The 21,273-nt window shown below is 40.1% G+C and overlaps 1 protein-coding gene across 1 annotated transcript in view; it reads right to left on the bottom strand.

Annotated features, from left to right (window-relative positions):
* The window catches only part of sorcs3a (sortilin related VPS10 domain containing receptor 3a), a 198,162-nt gene extending 193,290 nt beyond the window's left edge, over positions 1-4,872 (bottom strand). The window contains exon 1 of the mRNA XM_020083934.2: positions 3,974-4,872. Within this exon, the coding sequence (XP_019939493.1) occupies positions 3,974-4,645 (672 nt within the window). The 5' untranslated portion in view covers positions 4,646-4,872. The remainder of the gene's footprint in view (positions 1-3,973) is intronic.
* Positions 4,873-21,273: the final 16,401 nt, after the last annotated feature.

Below are 21,273 nucleotides of genomic sequence, written 5' to 3'. Positions count from 1 at the left end.
GACAGGTACAGGGAGACAGTGAGAGTGTATTAGCCTTGTGTACACGCCTCAAAGGACACACCATTCCCCCCAGGGAGCCCACCGCAGCGGCAAGCCCTCCCAGAGGTTGTAGCAGTACAAGACACGGCCGACCAATCTGGCTGAAATAAGACAGAGAAAGTCTCTAGACCGAAGACGTTGTAAATTTATAGTCGATGTTGAGGCCAGCCAACCAAAGAGCATACCAGACAGCCAACCAAGATTTATTTACATTTATATTTTAGGCATGTAGTCCACATGAATTTAAATGGTTCAGCAGATAGGAATTCAGTTTCTTGGCTAAAGGTCAGTGAAAGAGGGCACGTGGCCATCAGAGTGACAGCCCCTCCAGATAAGTCATTCTCCACCAAAATAAAATGTCATATTCCAAATCCTCCAGCCTAAAGGACAGAGCAGGTCACATTTAGTATTTCCTTGGTAACCCTTTGAACAATTTTGTTTATTATTGCTTTGTTTGAAACACATGATTATAATGATCAGACAGCTTCACCTGTAAGATTAAAATGACTTGGTTTAGGAAAGGACTCGTTGTGTTCATGTCTTAAAGAAGAATTGCTCAATTTGAGGAAAAAAAGACTGTGGTCATGGTGAAAAGAAAGAACTAAAGAGTGTTGGAAGGAAATTAAATGTTAACAATAGCCTAGAGGCATGGATTAAGGTCAGTGAATGATCACAGCCATTGCTCAAAGATTACTGTTGACTTCTGTGGCAAAGACAAGACTACTTCCTGTTTAAACTTCTTGATGAAAACATTAATTTTAATTGCTGCATGTTTCTCGCTGCTAACAATAGCATTTGCAAAATGGCCACCACTCTTAGCCTGGCTACTACAAAAAACACCCATTACAATCCCAGTTTGAACTAGAAACCCTAATTTCAAAGCCATTATAAAGGCAGGGCAAAACATCAGACTGCATTATCAAAAGGTAGGTCTTGTTACATCTTGTGAAAAAATTGAATGTCGATCAAGTTCCAGAGCTCTTGAGATTGCTGGAGAGTGACAAATCTGCTGCAATGCTGTGATGGTGGACCATGAAATGCATGCCTGTCCTATGCTGTGTGCATGCATAAACCACTACTTAACTAACCCTGACTGATCATGGCTACCTCCATCCAGTGAATTCCACTTCACAAGGGTTTTACCTCAGCTCTGTCTTGGCTTTATTTGCCTCCTTGACATAAGGCAATCGGTCAAGTTTCCACAGTTACTCCAGCTGGTCCACCTTCCGCCAGTTCCTCCACGTTGGAGATGCTGCTGATTACTACCAAGGAAAAGAAAAACACTGTGCTCTTTCTGTTTGGGCTGTGCTGTCAAAGATGTACTTCCTCCTATAAATGGAGCATTATTTTTTACTGAAGAAAAGCTTATAGGTAACAAACGATGGTGTTATGCTATAGCCATTACATTGGGCAATCATCATACTCAGTTAAAGCAAAAAAAATGTAAGTCTATTGCCATTTTTAGGTTCTCCAACCTTAGCCACAAAGTGTACTTCAGAGTTTAAATTGGACGGGAACAGAAACCGCAATTTGACTATTAGATTTGTTTTTCATGAAATAAGAACCACATGGTAAAGGTTCAGGAATGATTGTGGTCATCGTCAAAAAATTGTAATGATGAGTCATGAAATGTTTGTGGTAATGATTCAAGCAGTTGACTGTTGGCAGGATACATGATGCCAGGGGTCATGTATTAAACTCCACTACAAATGACAGGCACACAGACAGCGCTAGACAAGAAACTGACAGGGTCAGTAAAACTTTATGGATTTTTTTGACAATCTCTGGGTCTTAGAATCCCTGGTGGCCAGCAACCATACATGGCCAAAATCTGGTATTTTGAATGTGAGGGTGGGGCCTGTTTTCTTCCAAAGATATGTCTGCCTATTTCAATCATTCATTCAGTCATTAATTAAAACACACAGCACATTAGTCAAATGTAACATAGGTCAGGCCCTGTTTTTTGTAAGTCTCTAACCAAACAAGTAGTGTTCTTATTTATTTGGTGAGGACAGTCTCAGTTCAGTTGGAAAGCGGAAAGATGGAAAGTGAAGGAGCATAATAGGCAGATACAATTAGGGTAGCTGAGTCATGATGGTCATCCATCCAATCAGCTAGTCATCCTGTTAGCCAGCCACTTACTCTAACTCTAACTTAACTACTGCTGCAGTTAAATTAACAGACTTCGTCCTCGATCCTCTAGTCCTACCAGCCCATTCATCACCACAACAAGCACCATTGGCAACTGAAGATTAATTTGAAGATCTCCTGTCTGGAGGACGATCTGGAGGCCATGCCTGATTTCCTTCATTTTTGCAGAGGAAGAGGAAAAGACTTTGAAATAAATGCCTCAGTTGTCAAGATAATTATTAAAGATTTAAAGCTGAGGGGCAGCGGCACACAATATCCCCCTCACCCTCTCCATCCAGTGCACACTCACGCAGTTACACACACATGCACGCACACACAAGCATGTTCCACTCGCAGTGCCTCAGTCTTCACTGCAGGTTAAAAAACAAGTTCATGCACCATGTCATAATCTGCTCAGACAAGACTGAATATGTGGGGTTTTCTTCTTTTTTTTTTACAAATGGAATAAAGCGAGTGGAGCAGCCACAACAACAAATTAAGCTTGTGAAACCACAAAGAGAGCCCAGCGGCTCCCTGTGAGCTTACATGGTTGTGTAAATGACTTTGATTCATTTTGTCTCATTATTCTCTTCCTATGAGGGCCCTTTTGTGTAAGAGGGGTAGGATTTTCATCCAATTCACGTGCAGAATGGGCCTGAATGTGGTCTGTGTCTAAGAGCTATTTACCGCTGTTGCAAAGATTTACAGATGTTTTGGCAGCAGGTTTCCCCTTGTCTTTGACCTGTGCAGTGATGCTGTGATACTCAAAGAACTGCATGTTGCCCGCCTACATCCACAGAGAGAACCTATTTAATTATGTATACTTTCACCATGTCTCAAATGGAGCACCGAGCATTCAAGGAAAAATTTCGCCTCAGTTTATATTTTATGTCAGTGTTGTCACAATCTCTGCCGTTTAGTCTAGCATGTCACAGAGTCCATGTCATCAGGCACGGTTATTTCAGGGAGGCATCTCCTCTCTGATGATAATGCAGATGGGAAAAGACTGACCCTCCAAACACTGCACACCCCCATCGGAAGGTCTGTGGTAATGCATATTTTTATGTGCAATATAATAACAGTATCACACACCAGTGTTGGTCACCTAAGATGTTTAAAGATTAAATAGCTCCTAAAATGTCAATAAGGTGCTGGGTTCAGTCAACACTAAAATTCATGGGAAGCAGAGGAGTCAGACAGAGGAGAAATTCATAATCTACAGAAGTCAAGGGCTTATCAGAGACTGAGCAATATTTTATGACTCCCTCCTTCCCCAGTCAATTAATTTGGATGAAAACCTCGCATCAGTAGGGAGAAATGAATCATGCATTAGCATATCTCCAAATCGCTGCAAATAAATCATAAATATCGTTCACACCAAGACAATAAATCATGGCTAACTAAATATTGAACTGAAAATGCACGGAGCGTGCACTGACACGGGAAAGTAACATGGATTAGGATAAAGAGACGAAAGATGCTACAACAGGGAGGAAGGATTTCGTGCGTAATATGAGAGTCAAAGGTCGCGCGCTAATACAATTCACAAACGCCGCACAAAGTCCGACATTTACATAGAACAGAGCGTCAGCGCGCATCTGTAGCTTCCAGTGCACCTGTTAACACTGAACCACAACTCAGCGGCACGCCACAGCGCAGAGTCCCTGCTCCGTGCGCCACGGAGTTTGTTCACCCAGCTGCTGGAAATAAGCCACTCTCGGGGCAGTCTTAGTGTTAAACGTGAAGTCGTGGAGAGCAGCCAAAGACGCAGAGGAACAATTCTGATAAGCCAAGGGCTACTTACGCTGCTGTTCTGTCCTGACCAGTAAACCACCGCGTGGTTGTGCGCAGAGTCTCCCGTCAGAGCGAAAGTGCTGCTGGTGATCTTGGGCTCATCCTGCCGGGTATTTCCTCTCCCTTCGTTCCTGTTCCAGCCGAAGTCGGACCTGCCCTGCTTCTGTCCGTCAAACAACGAGCCTCGATCCTCCGGTGCGCCCGCATCCACGCCAGTCCGGCCGGTCCACCTGCTCTCGCTGAACTCGGCAAACTCAGGACCGCTTCTCTTCGCTCTCCGGAGCGCAGCATCATCACCCAACTCGGGCTCCCTGTCATCAACCCTGCCGCGGTGACTTTCCCCACTATGCACTGGCGTTTCTGCCCTTGTTCTTACTCCATCCAAACTGACATGTTGTGGGAACATGGGGACATCCTCGACAGAAACGTCTGCCTCATGGTCGTCGTCCACCCTAGTATTTTGTCCGGTAACCCCGAGTTCCTTAAACTCTAAATCGCTCGGCTCCTCTGTCGGGTCAGTGCGCATTCCCATCTGTAATTTCTCCAGGTGAAGTTGAACTGGCGACGGGCAAGATGCGCAAGTTATCTCCGCCTTGGCATTTTGCAGGGTAAGAGCGGTTGTCATCACCCAGATACCTATAGATAAGTGCAATCCTGGGCAGAAGCCAGCCCAAGTCTCCATCGCTGACAGAGATTTGGGGGGTGAAGGACCGTTCGAGACCTTATCCGACACCTTAACTCCCTTCTCTCAGTTCGATGTGGAATCAGTGGCGCCTCGATTGTCCGTCTGGTTGTTTGGGAGGGGAGAAAAAGTGCTCCTCAGCGAAACTGTTCACGTCCAAGGATCTTTGGTCGGGAAAGCCACCACACAGGAGGGAGGAGCTGTATCACAGCCAGCTGCCGAGTGTGCGCCCGGAAGAGAGAGAGAGAGAGTAAGAGAGAGAGAGGGAGAGAGAGAGGGAGAGAGAGGGAGCGAGAGTGAGAGAGACGCTGTCCGTGGTGCTGATCTTCTCCCATTCTCCCTGTCAGAAGTTTCAGTCTTTATGTGCGGCACATAAATCCAAAACTTAAAATTACAATAAAAGATACACACCACAGTATTTCCATGCAGGTTTGAAACACTGGGCTTTAAGTTAGATTTGGTAAAAGGGTCCACCTCCGCTGGGTGAAGAGGGCACAGTCCCCGCACAGACCTACTTATAGACCGTCTGGCTTTGGTGAACCACTTCTTTTACCAAAATACCAGTGAGACCATAGATTCACCTGACGAGTCAATACAATACAATTCAGTTCAATTCAATCCAAGTCTATTCGTACAGGACCAAATCACAACATACATTATCTCAAAGCACTTAAGGTGGAGACCTGCAATGAGTCACTGTGTTTTCAAGGCAACATTTCTAAAACATGTACTGAAAGAATTATGTTATAACAAATACAATGGAGTGAATTGTAAAATGAGAATTAAAAACGCTTTTTTTTATGCTGTGAAATCGTATTGCAAAATCTATTAATATTACTTTATTCTTATTGATTATATTATTATTTATCAATGCTTTGTATCATTTACTTAATAGCCCAGCAATATCAGCACAGACCTTAAGCCCAAGTGCAACCTCAGTTCAATATCTGTCTGTCCAGTCAGACATCGAATTAATCATATTAATCTTGTATTTACAGATACACAGCTCCTTCACACAGAACCCAGCAGCCTCCAGTGGTCACTTGCATCATATGTGTTGCTTCTGTGGCTGTGGTGCATGTGTCAACATCCAGGCTGTCAGTCACTCCCCTACTCATTCTAAGCTCAGTGTAATGTGATGAATGAAGCAGAAGCAGCTCCTTCCTGGTGGAGGAGAACGGGTCGGTGTGATGGTATGGGGGGAAAAAAAACCCAGGGGGGCAGAACACTCACTGATGGATTGGGAGGAATTGGCAGGGAGTTGCACCATTCCTGAGGGGGGAAATAAGGCAGCGCCTAGAGGCACATGAGAGAGAGAGAGGGAGGGAGCGCAGGGATACTGTGCTCTGCCCATCAAGGACCCAGAGCGCGGAAGGAATGGCGATATAAAAGCAGGAAGCTTGTTTTTGTGAGACTCAGGGAGAGAGAGAGAGCGCGAGAGAGAGAGACTGGGTGTGTGTGTTTGAAAGTATGAGTAGGTGTTTTGAGTGTGTTTGTGTGTGTGTGCTCAAATGCAGGGGGCTTATTCATTAGCGATCTAACATGTTGTGTCCTTGTCTATCAACTTGACTGCCCGTAAATTACCCATCAGGGAATACTCAGGGGACCGGGCCTGAATTTCAACACTTTTCAAATCATATCATTCAATGTGGAAAAAAAGACCGTTTTGAGGATTTCCAACTGCAGTTGCAGAGCAAGCACACACAGCCTCATGTAAAACAATGAGTAGGAGGGAATAAAATCAGCCATATAAAACCGATTCCATATAGTTCCATATGAGTTCTATATAGAAGACATGCACATTGAACCCAAATGAAACCCCAAAGCATTTCAGTTTGTCTGAGCTCAGGAGTCATTACAGCAGCTTATTTCAAAGGTGAGAGTCACAAAGCCAAGGTGGTTTGTTCCTCTCATTGAGGTCAGATCACATGATGTTCAAGGAAGAGGTGGAAGGCAGATGTTTTTATTTTTCCAAGTTTATTTTCTGAGATTATTTTTCAATTTTCATTTTTTTGTGCATTATTGATCACTTTAGCTCTTCAGGTCTGTGGAATAGTCTGATGAATAAATCTAAGAAGAAATAATCACACTCTGGTTGTACTTGTGTCATTGTGTGATAGTCACGAGTTCATTAGACAGCTTTATCTTGAAGGTTTAATATTTGACGTTTTGAAAAACATGTTTTTGTTTCTTTCTTGGAAAGGTGATGAGAAGATTCACCTTCATGCTAAATTTGAAGCTACAGCCAGAAAGACTTATCTTAGCATAGAGCTAGAGGTACTGGGCCCTACTTCAGCACTCGTGTTTTTACACTTACAGCCACATACAAAGCTATGGAAAAAGGTTGTAATATTTATTTTAAAAAAACATGAGAGTTGCATTAGTCTCACCTTAACTCTTGTCAAGAAAGTGAATAAACATGTTCATCTTCTTTTAATGAAAGTGGACAAAAGCCAAAGCAGTTGGGAACCACTGTCCTGTACCCAGCCATGTCCTCTACCCTCTGGACCCTGGAGGGACCATGTCCAAGCAGACAGTCACCAAAAAAAAAAACTCTAAGCAACTCAGATCAACACAGAGACAGGGACTGTATGCCAGGACTGAGTTATTTCAGAGTCAGACATGTAATGAGATTTTAATGAAACTGAATGAAACTTCTGATCTCTTGTGATGCTGCCATTCATCAATTACCATGGCTTACTAATGGAGTGGAAATTATTAATCACTTCTAACAATCAATCACATGGGATTTTTCAAATCTATCCACATCCAAGTAAGATGTATTTTTGCACCAAAAAGGATCTGAGCACATTTTATGTTTGAGACATACAGTACCTCACATATTTCTCAATGCAATATGGGTTTATCTTTACAATGAGGGTGGCCTGGTGCTTGAAGACCACCCTTCATGACCTGAGCAGGACATTTAATTCTGCCAGGAGCCAGCGGTGCTGATCTGTACCTGACCCTGCCCTCCGTCCTTCCTGCAGCTGAGAGATTCATAATGTGATTCTATGCATGTAAAAACGTTCACATTATATTACACCATGACATAAAAACTGAATAACCTCAGCCGGGATGTCATAGACTGTATAACCTTATGACAATAACTGCATGTGATGTAAGAGTTTGTGGGCGATAATGAGTGTAAAATCTGGGATGGAGTCATTGTTTCTATTCAAACAAAGCAAAAGACCCTAATATGACAATCATGAAACACTGTGACAGGGCTCTAGCCTAAAAAGTCAATACTGTTGAATATTTTTCTCTTTTTCTTTGTATTCTATTTCTCAACATGAAGGTCTAATAGCTGTTTTAAAACCTTCAAACTGCCACCAACATTCTGGTAAAGACACTGAGCAAAGGGGGTCTCCAGACCAACAAGACCAGGAAGTGGAAAATACAAATGTCACCATGACTTGGACCAAAATAGACACTGCTCAGTAAGTAGGGACCGCCTGAAGCATCCCACTGGGACAGGTTGGGCTCTCATAACAGTTAAAGTGAGTTAAGGTCATAAGTTGTTTAACTTTCCACAAGTCGTCAAAAAAAGCAAGAGACCGCGATGGCTGAACCGAAATGAGATATTTTAGGAACCTTTGAAACGGGTCAACCTAGTCACACTGGTCTGGCACCTTAAAACTTCCTTGAATCTGGGCCCTGCATCGAGACACAGCTAAGTACCAGTCACAGCATTGATTGGGCTCAAAGGTTATCAACCAGCAGTCAGTGGATGGGGGGAGAAATATGTGAGGACATTCATTTCTGACACCAGACAGAGACCTCAGCCTCCATATGTGAACACCTGCTATTGTGTGAGCAAGTCCTGGCATGTAGTAACTTCCATTGTCTGAGGAGAGTTATAGAAGTAGTAGAAGTAGCTAGACACAGAACTTTGTGTTTGGAATCTTTTTATTCCAGAAGTGAGTTTCTTGGCACAATCAAAGCTGTTAAAAGGCAATCAAATGTTACGTTAAGTTTAATTTTAAGTTTAATGTCTGTTTCAGGTACCTCAACTGTAACTCTTTTTTAAAAAGATATAATTTGGGCATATTGCCTTTACTGATAGTAACGTAAGTGTGAAATGGGAAGAAAGACACACAGCAAAGGGTCAGGTCAGGATTAAACCTGCAGTTGCTCCACATACATATGACAACCCCCCAGACACATTTGTCAGCCGAGCTACAAATTGTTTTTCAGTACTGCTTCTAGCACAGTCAACTTAGTGCTTTGAAACCAATGACTCAGCATGTTGAGGTTCAAAGAGGTGCAGATCGAAGTCTCCTTTATGGTGAGTAAATGATGCTTAGTAACTTTGAAGAATGGTGATTTATTTCAGGGATGATCTCATAAAGACAACATGTGTGTGCAAGAGGGAATATATTTCAGAGGAATCCAGAACAAAGCTGATTGTGTTAGGCTCCCTTAGGACTGCTGAAGGTAAGAGAAAAACAACCATCTGCTGTATGTAGGTGTTTTCACAGACCAAATGTTCTGACAGTCACCTTCTGTATACTGGATATACCATTCACTTATAAGCATTATCTTTTTTTGAAGACAAAACCTATTTTTTATTTTCATTAATTTATCTGCAACATAAGATACAGACAGTATCATAAAAGCATTGCTATGATTCTGTTCTAAGATCTCAGATTTGCTATTATTTGTACTGCATCAGAAAATTGAAGGCAAACAGAGATGAGGCCCCAGGCTGTTATATCTGCTGGAGACAAGGACAAGTCTTTGTACCTGAACAACGACAAGGCAACATTAGAATAGCATGTTAGAAAACCATTATATTGGATTGCTTAAAATAGAGATTTGTATGACAGTTTTTGAACCACCACTACAGTGCAGTTTAAGAAAATCAGACTTTAACTGCATGGGAGTGAGACAGTATCTCCAGATGAATACATTTGGGAGCTGATCGGTCAAAACTAAGCTCAAAAAATCCCGGGAAATAATATTTGGGCCAAGAAATTGTTCCATCATATATTATCATATGATGAGTGACACCATGAAGAAAATAGTCGTAGTCATTCATTATTTAATATACTGTAGAAATTGTATTAAGCATAAGATTATCTTCAATATTGATTAACCAACGAACCAAACAAATTAGTCTTCGGTTGACCAATCACATGGTATAAATGACGTCACTATCACTACAGTATTTTCTTGTTATAATTTAGCATTGCGTGATTAAGATACATTAATCATTATTATTGCACACTTTGAGCAGATCCTCTAGATCCTCATTGAGAAATTTCAAGATGTTTGTTTTTTTATTTTGGAGCTTTTCAAACATTCACGGCACATGTTTAGTGGCCCAGGAAACTAAGTCATGTCATGTGATGCCACTGAAATCTATGACTTACAATGAGCATTCCGACTGGAGACTTTGAGAGGTGTATCAGGGAGAGAGAAAAGTTGCCATACATATTCAGTCTTCCGACCAAAACCAAAACCAGTATGTCTGATATGTTCTGAGACAGTGGGGATTGTTAGAAGCAGCAGTGTGAAATACCCTTCAAGCCCAGATTTAAAATCCTTCTCTTACTGAATAAGAAAAGTGGGGATATAAGAATAAACAAAGGAGGAGAAAAGTCGGTGTTAAAGCTGTTCAGTTGTTAAGATATGTTGAAGTAGTTAGACAATTGGTTGAGACTTTCAAGTGAAAAAGCTTTTTGTCACGTTTTTTAAATTGTTTTACCTGACGTGAGAAAAGAGCATTTCTTTTTAATCAAAGAGCTTCTTTAAAATCCTTCCAGTTCAATGTGACAACTGCCATTAAATGTTGTTAAAATATAATTACATTATACTTTCATGGATTTGACAGTGGGTTGAATTTCAATACATAATGCATTAAATCATGAAGATGTTATGATGTTCTGGACCTTTGCTTGGGGAAATGTTCTCCATCTGGACCACTCTGAACTAGTTATTTTCCAGATGCAACTGTCTTGAAAAAGCAGGATGGCAACTCATATACATGAACTAATAACAATAACATATCTATTCAAGGTTTGATGTGACAATTATGAGGTGATTGTTCAAATAATTTACACACTTAAATAATCCAGGGGGTTCAATAGGAGAGACACATTTCGGAAGAAGCATTTCCTCTGTCTCACTAAGAAAAACATAGAGTCTGCGTGCACTAATTGTTGGGTTTGCCTTGCAGGAGTTCACACGTAGTGAATCGATAAAGATAGGGGTCACAGTAAATACACCAAAGCCTGGGGAATCAAGCACTGACAGGAAACATGTGACATTTGGATGAGGCTCTTGTGGGTTTCTTGGTACATCAAGCTGAAAGGTCAGGCTATGATAGAGAGCCCTTGGACACGCAACTGTAATTGCCCTTTTCCTTTGATAGTAGGTCACGGATTGACATATGTTTGTATAGGGCCCGGCTTCATTCACTGCTGTACAAATCTAATTAGTTAAGTTGCTCTGGGAGTCATTAGATACAGGAAGGATTAAGCGTGGAGGACAGAGTTCAGCAGTGTTGGATGAAAAGAATCATGACAGCTTTTTTTTTTTTTCTTTGTGCACAGCTTTGTGGTTGATTTGCTGCCAACAGAACAGATCCAACAATAAGATATCATCATTTCATAGGTTTAACATGTTCTGTTTCATGGTCAGTAATCACACAACATTTGCATCCTCTACATGGTGACCTTTAAATTCTGTTAAAGACATGCAGTAAACTAACAACACTGAAGAGGGGAAACTCAAGTCAATGAATACACTGAGGACTATTTAACTAATGAAACACATAAAACAGGAAGTAAAATCATAACTCATGGTTATGTCTGAAATTGCTCATTCCTCCCTACTCACTGTCCAAGGTGTTCCATGTAGAGGACCAAATAATGAGCTCATTGACAGGAGAAAAAAAGCCATTTGGTTCACTACTCGGATCATTTCTCTCTGCTCTTAATTATCTCATTGCTGTCCCACATTTGAAAAGTGCTATGTCAATGTCAATAACTGATAGCTGCTACATTTTATTTAATCTAATCTGCGACTTCTGGCACTCGACTATTGTTTTATCATTTGTTTTCAATTTTTGTTTACTATTCTCCATGTACGTATATATATATATATATATATATATATATATATATATATATATATCTACACATACACACATATATATATATATATATCACTTTCTGCAGCTGTAAAAAGTGTCTCCATTAGTTGTTAATATGTGAAAATAAATCATAGCAACTTTGTTACATCTGGTAACATTTGATATCTGAATGAGCCTCTATTTAGCTGTAGATAGTGATTAATGAAGCTTCCTGGTGTAATGTGCCATGTAAGTCTGTAAGACATATGTGTGAATGAAAGTTGCCCTGTGTGTATATCTTCCACAGCTGAGAGGAAAAAAAAGCATTCATTTCCTGTGTGATGCTGTACTTGAGATGGAGAGATCAAGACTGGTCAGACCGTCAGAAACACCAACTAAAGGTCTCTTATTGCGTCACAGACGTCCAAAAAGCTTCTTAAACAAATCAGTAATAAACTGTAATAAACACAAGAACAGACTTGAGCATGTTTGATGCCCTGTACATCGCATGGATTCTAACAAATCTTAGAATTACTGAGAGGCTACATTAGAAATAAAGAGGTAACAGCTCGCATTAAATCTGTTTCATGCATTATTATGTCAGTGTGTGTAATGCTCTATTTAGAACCCTTGACGTTTTTCACTTAAAGATGCATTAATCACATGTTTCTTATTAACAGTGAAACAAACACTAAAATAAATGTAACCACCTCTTCAAAGCAGTTCAAAGTAGTTTACCAGCTATTGGTTTTAGGGCACTTAACATCCGTCTTGTTTTACTTATACCTGCCTCATTCTCAATAACAAACCCACTTCATTACAGATCGTCAGTAGCTTACAGGTGAACATAGAGCATTCGTCTGGAACAGAGCTAGAAGTATTTTCTGAAAACCAAAACAAAGCTAAAAGGATAAGAATTAAAAAGTAAATGAATTCCTCTGGTGGCCAGAACTACAGCTCCAAATCAATGCTAATCTTACTCTCTGTCAGCAGGACAATGGGAATATGCATTAGTTTGCTTAAACATTTGCCATTTAATATTCATGTGGTGAAGATTGTAAAAAGAAATCATAAATCAGTGACCACTAACAGCATTTAGTAGCATTTAAGAACGAATTAGAAGATCCTTAGTATGTGCTGCCTTCCAATGGACTATAGTTGACAATTCATGCGAATCTATATTAACATTAACATTAAAAACATCAGAGCTTGGAATTTTCTTAAACACAAGAGTTCAGAGGTAGTGATGTGTTTGCTGATGTTCTTAAATATGGCATAGGCCACACAAATGGGTTTTTAATTGGATAAGTCACTCTGAGTTTTTCTTTGCGATTTCAAAAAATATTGATGTGTTTGTCCTCTATAATTATACCTCAGCATATCCTGCATTACCTTACCAGACAGATTGCATCACAGCGATGTGACTAGATTCAAAGGCTCCTCCAAATGCAGCTGTCAAACGTGTCTTTCCACGTCCGAGCAAAGGAGGCTCACCCATGCTGATCCTTCCCGGCCCAACATACCCCCATGATTCACTGCGCTTCTGTTTTTCAACGAAGTGTTGGCAGCAACAAGCGAGGCAAAAACTTTTATTTTAAATGTAGCCTACTCAACAGAACAGCTACCCATGTCAGAGAAAAGCTGTCTTTTCAATCACTCATCGGTTCAGTAGAAGCAGTCTATGTGGCAACGATGCAGCTGCGTGGACCAGGTCCTTGGAAGGATGTGGCCTCTGAACTGAAAAACAGCTACAGTGATTACAACCTCCCGCCTCATGAGGCCACAAGCTCCATTTAGGGGCAGCAAGTGAACTTTTCCTTGGCAGCCATTTTGAATTACACTGTAGGTAAATACAAGTGTTACTAATCACATTAATGATGGTTTTGTTGTATTTGGCAAAAGTTGTATTGAATGTGATTAACAAAACGTGTGTCTACCTACAGTTTAATATCAAAATGGCTGCTGTGAAAGACAAGGTCAATTGTGATTTGGATGTGGACACTCGCTCTGTGTGTGAGCAGAGGAGACATCATTTAGCGGACCTTCATTTCACACTGCGTGCTTGTTCAGACCAGCACTGCGCTGTAGAATGCAAATGCTGCTTTCATTTCCAGCTGATTGATAAAGTCTACTAATTGGAGGTCGTGAAGGGCTTTTTGAAAGAACTGTCAGCAGAACCGAGAAAGCCAAATAAGTTAAAGAGTGTTCCAGTTCATCTGCTGTCACTAGCTTTTTCCAGGCTGTGTTTATTGAACCAAGCTCAACACTGCAATATGGATTTATAGGCACTTATAACAATCTTAAATAAACACTGTGTCACTTTTAATCAGTGAACATGGGAGTAAGGGCCCAGGACATAGAGCTGCTTTTCTTATCCATGATCACTTAAATACTTCACATTGTATCTCTCCCTTGTTCACTTATCACTTGATCAGACGAGCACTAATTACTTCTTTGCACTATCACATCTGGCAGCCTAATTACTCGCACTGCTTTTGTATTATTTTTCTGCAAGAAGAGCACAGGTGATTAATGTACCCCAGCACAGTATTGTGTTATGTGACTAATTGTTGCAGCACCAAAGCTTCATTGCAGAGAATTTGTTAATGAGTGTGGATGCGAGGACTTCGTATAAGTTTTTAAGTGGGCTATTCCAACATCATAAATTACGCCTCTGTAGATTTGGAGCCTTCTGTTTAGTCACAGGCAGCATGAGGGGCAGGGTGAACGGTTGCTGTATTGATTACTGCTTTAATTCTAAATAGAGACTGACAGTCCGGGCAGCCACTGGATCTTCCGATGGCTGAGTCAGTGCCTTGTCGCTGTCACAGCTGCACTTGCCAGTGGCAGGTTTGTTCCCCTATCAGTGGATAAGCATATCCATCTTCACACCTCAGGGTCCTCAGTAGGCAGCGGATCTCCTGAGCCGCCAACTTTGCTGAATCCGAGCAGGGCATTTCAGGTAACCAGTCTCTCTCTCTGTGGATGCATTATTTAGCCATACTTCAGGGACGTTTTCAGTGCTTGAGCAGGGAACTCTGGGGCAAAGCTTTGAACTTTATCACAGCTCTTTTTTTGTGTGTGATAAATTTTATGAGTTAGCCACCATTTCCAGAATCATGTCCTGTGATGTGTTCAACACCTTAACATTGCATGAAGGAAATAAAAAAAGTATGTCGTGACAAGGCTGGCGGCGTCCTATCAGGAAATCAGAGAAGTCAGATTTGCACCAATTTGTCAGCAATTCTTGCTTGATCCTTACTGAAGTGTCCTTGAGCAAATGAGATCGCTTGCCTTGATGTGGTGAAGCAGACATCAGATCATTTGGGACAAGAAGGGTGCGTTGCTTTCTATGAGGATTGATGGAAAATCTAATGTTAATGGACCTTAGCGACGGTTGCACAGGAAGACAACTTTCATCATTCTCTCAACTCCTGCCTTCATCATTCCTGCTGTGCCACACCCAACACTTCCTTTATTATCCAGTCTGTTATAAATCGGAGAGACAACTCCTTCCTGTTCAACTTTGTCCAATCACGTGTCACCACCAGTCATTTAACATTACCGAGCACAAACCTGTTGATCATTATTAAAATTCCATGTACACATGGCACAATGCCTGCAGCTCGCGATCACGTACTGATACAAGATTAATTATCTTTTATCAACAATGAGCTGAGCTAGGAAACATTTGATGTAAACTGTTGAGACAGGGTGATTAAAAAATGGAGTCCTTTAATTTTTATTTCAAGTTCTGAACGCTTTCCTAAGATTGAAATACGATTTAATGCAAGACTGAAAACACAACACTCATACTTAAATATTATTGAATCTCTATTGCCAGCTGTAAAAAAATATATTTTTGAAGGGGTTGTATTAATCACTACATCTCCACCATAAATTATAAAAATGTACTTATGATGTTAACTATCCCACAACTCACTCCGCTAAATAACTGTGTTGCAAAAGAAGATGAGCTTGACAAAAGTTCTGATGCTAAATATTTATCAGTACACAGAGCATATGCACATATAGCATGCAGCCTGCAGCTCCTGATAAGATACCAACCCATGTGTCTTATATCACATGACATTGTACAGCCACTAACATACAGTACATCTGTTACTATATCTAATAAATACAGAAACAATGCAGAAACGTACACAGCCTGACCTGTGACCATGAAGCAATAAACAACATGGCCAGCTGATCCTGGAATAAATGTTTATCATGATGGATGTACGTTGTAGAAAAGAGCGAATCTGTCTGTGATATATTTAGAAATAATCCAGATTCCATTTAATGGCTGCATTTTTTCTATTGTTTATTTCCAAGCCCGGCCTCTGTAGACAAGGTGCAGATAAAGTGAGGAGAGGTGAGACAACACATGAGAATCCAAAACAATTAAACACTTTACACTTAAAAAACTAACATGGAAATTATACCTGTTCATTTTCAGTTAGTATTAACATTCAGTTCCCAAAACTAATTACCTTTTTTTTTAACATTATTTGATACAAATATTACAATAATATATGGCTATCTATACTACTCTATGTTGTATATCGATATATATCATATATCAATATACAGTATGTGCAAATTCCACAGGTATAAATTCTTTTTCTGCTTTAAAGTTTTATCAGTTGTTTTTTTTCTGGCTCATGAGACATATCCTGTGCTTGTGTTCTGGGATTTGACACTGTATTGTTGCAATACATTTTCAGCCTCACAGTGCATGTAGGAAGGCTGCCCCAAGGGCTGTAGGGATAAGAGGAACAGAATACGTATTATGGGTTGTTGATTTTTTTCTTTTACTTGTTAGTGATTCATTTTATTTTCATCTTTGTTATGAGCTATGCACCTGGTAGTTACTGAACGTGTTTCTCAGGTGCCCTATTGTGAAAGACCCGAGAGCCAGCTAATTACAAGTCATGGTGCAAGATAAAAGGGACAAGAAAAGACAGAATTCTATTTTGAGACACATAATGGTCATGATCTGCTTAAAGGTCCAGTGTGTAAGATTTAGGTGAAAGGGAACTATTGGCAGAAATTGAATGTAGAATAATCCTCATAATGTTTTCACTAGTTCATTTCATCTAAATTGTATGAATTGTAGTTTTCTTTACCCCAGAAAAGACCCTTTAAATTTAAATACTTTATATTTACATTGAGGGGACCCTCTCTATGGAGGCCGACATGTTTTTTACATTAGTCCAGACTGAACAAACTAAACACCTTTTGAGTTTTTATGACAACTGAAGCTACCACAGGTTCTTTTTCATGTTTGGAAGGAGAGGGTGAGGTGAGGGGTGTTCAGCTGCAACATGCAACTTCAGCACTGGCTATCACAAATTCTACACACTGTACCTTTAATATCAGGAAACTAACAGTTTCAGGAGGAATCTCCAACTGTTTCTAAAGAAATACCAGATCTGCAGATTGTGGACTATAATGTAATCAGTGTTGGTGATGTAACAATGTGTATGAAGTTTCTCTTTGAAATAGAACCTGAGAGGTCTCCCCTAGAGTTATGTTTGGTTTGCTTGTGCTGGGCTATACGGTAGAAACATGGATAAGCACCCATTTCCACATGTAAAACAAAAACACAATTCACAGTTTCAGGTGACAATACACTAATGAAATCAAAATAATAGATTTCCCCAAAACCTACACACTGGACCTTTAAATTGCTAAAGGATGTTTTCGCATGATTTAATAGGAAATTCTGATTTTGCACACTATATCAGCTCATTTAGAATTTAAGTGCAAGAGGCTTTATACAGCATATTGTAAATCCCTCAAAGGCAAAGCTGCAAGATCAGAAATGTGAAGGGAGTTTTTCTCTCCACAGTCGCCAAAGTACTGCTCATTGTGGGAACTGTTGGGTTTCTGTATATTAATACGATTTTAAGGTCTCGACCTTCTATGTAAAGTGCCTTGAGATATTGTATATTCTGAATTGGCGCTATATGAATTGAAATGTTTCTGTGAGAGAGGAAAAAGTGTGGACATCCTCAGTTGTTTGTGATGAGAAAAGCTGTTCTATAATATTGATTACTGGGAGTTAAGTAAATTGTGGTGAGATGAAGAAAAAGAGCAAAGAAAACTGTTTAGTTCTGCAGCATAGTTGCTCTGCTGGCACATTAAGCTACAGACTGCCACTGTCCCACTCCCATATTAATACAAAAAAAAAAATCGTTGTGATCTATATCAGGTCTGGCACAGACCTTTCCAGGAAACAAAATTAAATCTGAGGGGCACCGTCAGATTTGTCAACATTATTTACTTTTGCAAACGGTTGATAATTAGCACATACACTCTAAATTTGGCACATCCATTATTATTATCAATAGTGGAGAATTCCAAGTGGATTATCATCACCAAACTCTGAAGTTCCCCTCAAATTTTTAGATATAGATTTTAGATTTTGATTAAGTCTGGTTCTGCTAGAGGTTTCTTCCAGTTCATGAGGGAGTTTTTTCTCTCCACAGTCGCCAAAGTGATGCTCCTTGTGGGAACTGTTGAGTTTTTCTACACATTTTAAGGTCTCAACCTTAATATTTTATGATGTGGTGCTTAAAATTGAACTGAATTGAATTGAGGTGAGGGGTATTCAGCTGCAACATGCAACTTTACCTCTAGGTGTCACTAAATTCTACACATTGAACCTTTAATTAAGCCGATAAAAATAAGTGTTATTAATCAGTGTATTAAAGTTAGTAAATGGTTGTGAGGTTGGGAAATACACAAAGGGCGCATACACCTGTACACATGCTTGCTCATGCCAATATTTAATCACAAAAGCATGTGATGGAAGCTCATTGCATGTATGCATGGAAATATTGTTAGTTGTTGTGCCAGACTGGCTGCTTTGAGTATCTCAGAAAATGTTCTCCTGGGATTTTCACTCACAACATTCTCTCGACAGAATGACATGAAAAACAACAAACATTTATTGAGCGGTAGTTCTGGGTGAGAGGAGAATGGTCACAGTGGTCACAGGTCACAGTGATTTGAGCTGCCAGGATGGAGACAGTGATTCAGGTATTTGGCCGGTCTGCTGGCAAAACAGCATGAATCCATGGATCCATCTCCCCTTGTGTCTAGGCTGCCGCAGCCCACCTGGGTGTTGTTGCTGACCATGTGCATCCCAATATGGCCACAGACCACATATTTTTCTGATGACTACTTCCAGCAGGACAACGCATCTCGAGCTGGTTCCACAAACATGACAATGAGTTCCTTGTTCTCCAATGGTCTCCATGGTCAGCAGATCTCAATCCAACACAGCAGGGAACATCAACAGTTGGCTGATAAGATATATCAGTGCAAGAAAGCACACTATCTACCACTGTTTCAAACTCTATCAGCATTTCTGTATTATCATTATAGAATGGCTATGGTACTCAGAGTGCTCAGCATAGTTTCTTTAACTCCTGCTGAAAATTATTAATTTAAAGACACATGAATTCAACATAAGTACAACATTGAATAGGAATAATCTACTTCTTACTTCTCAACTTCTAAAAAAGAAAGGAGACTATACTTACTGAGACTCTGACTTTCGCCCCTCCTATGAATCTTTTAAAAGTGATGTTTTTAATTGCACAAGCACTGGAATCATCACCACTTCTGTGCCTTTTCATTTGCAATTCTCTCTTTCCTCCTTAGGAGACAGAAGAGGCAAACTGCTTTATTTCAGGGCCTCTGAATAATTGATGTGTAATGCTGTTCTGAAGTGGAAAGCACCTGATAGTGGCTGCTACAGCGAGCAACGGTGACATGGTGCAGCTTTCCAGGCTTCCTTCTTTTGTCTCAAGAACAGAGACACACAAGGATGGGTTTGGAGGGGGGAGGAAGGGGAAGACAAAAGAGAAAGGTCCCAAAATAAGAGGAAACGGACCCCCATCCGCTGCCAATCCTGTGGCCAGCGATGCCATTGATGTGTTCAGCACTATTTTTCTGCAGGTTAGACACGAGTTGTGACTCAGCGAGCAGAAAAACAAAGACAACTACAACTCCTCCTTTCTTTTGTTTCTGCCTGAGTTGCTCAGACAGTGTTTGTTCATTTCTCTGAGCCGCCCCTGACTCGATGTTCCTGGTGTGAGAAGATCATGTTTAAATGCTTGGAGCTGTTTCGATTAGCTGGAGGCCTGAGACTAAGAGGGAGATTAAAGCCACAATCACAGCTGGGCTGAGGAGACACAGAGCGGGAATTTCCATTTTTCAGTTTCTTATCACCCAATATTTTTTGAGGGTGAGATGTCAGAGACTCCACTAACATATGTTGTCGACTCTGTACGTCAACAAAATGACAGTATTTACAACATCGATTAGAAGAAACAGTTTGTAACGTAATGGGAAGGTGTGTCAGTGTTTAAAGGATTTATAAATAACAAAATGTCTGATAGAGATGAAGGGAACAACGATGAAAAATAAACAAGAGTTATTATAAACCGTGCCTCATCCATGTTAGTTGATGGGACATGGATGACAATATAAAAAATGTTTTGTGTTCAATGGTGATTTATGTCATTTCAAGTAGTTCTTATCCAACTGATACATGTAACAGAACTTGGGTCAGAAGTGACCAGACTCTATATCTTTGCAGTACATTTGTCATTCAGAATTTCAGGTATTCCTCAATTAACTTATTTTATAACCATTTCAGCCGTAAATCTGGAATGATTGGTACCAGCCATACTAACACTGGATAAAGAAAATCAAAAGCGCAAGAATATTCTCAAATGCACATCAATCATTCTATTTTGTATATACTGTTCTATTTCAAGTTTTATTTTGTTGATCTAGCTATGGAAAAGAATATGTCAATAGCTAGCTAGTACTCTTTCTCACTAGCAATGGATTGTAAAATAAGAGTGCATGCATCAGATATGCAAAAGCAGCCTTGTGAAATGAATGGCAGGTGTTCCGTAGTGAACACATACTGTATGGATCAATTTTGACCCATGTGTGTATAATTGATGTAGAAATACAAAATGTATGAGTAAAGTAAGAAAGAAAAAAGAAAAATAATTATTTGTGGTTGTAAAAATGTTATGAATACCTGGAATATTAAATGTTAAAATACATTTATTTCAAATATATAGCTAAGAAACACACAGCCATGCATAAAATAACTGAGTAAATAATTTTTTACCCATGTTGTGCATTAGAAGGGATTTCCACAGCTTGTGTATCAAAACGTAAAACTGCTCATGTATCATTAGCAGCATAAAACTGTCTCTACTACACAGACTCCAAATGGCTACACATGACATCACCAGTGCAAGATGGCAGCACCTATATCCAGGTTAAGTTTTGCCGATTAGAAGGAAGCGGAGAGTCATCTCCCATCTTTATATACAGTCATTGGTTAATGACGCAGTTACATTAGCATTGGTTACATTGGTTTAACTGGCAGCAAGTGGTGGGAAAATGCCAACGGTGAACAGTCGTGAGTAGACATAGTTTCATTTGACAGCCTCACAAGACAAAGTTCATAAAAATCTCATCTTCACTTTCTTTATGAGAAGTGCATATG

This window comes from Paralichthys olivaceus, chromosome 8, assembly GCF_024713975.1.
Source record: "Paralichthys olivaceus isolate ysfri-2021 chromosome 8, ASM2471397v2, whole genome shotgun sequence".
In the NCBI taxonomy this organism is placed as follows: Eukaryota; Metazoa; Chordata; class Actinopteri; order Pleuronectiformes; family Paralichthyidae; genus Paralichthys; species Paralichthys olivaceus.
Note: the sequence above shows the minus strand (reverse complement) of the source record. Positions and strands in the feature narration are given on the sequence as shown.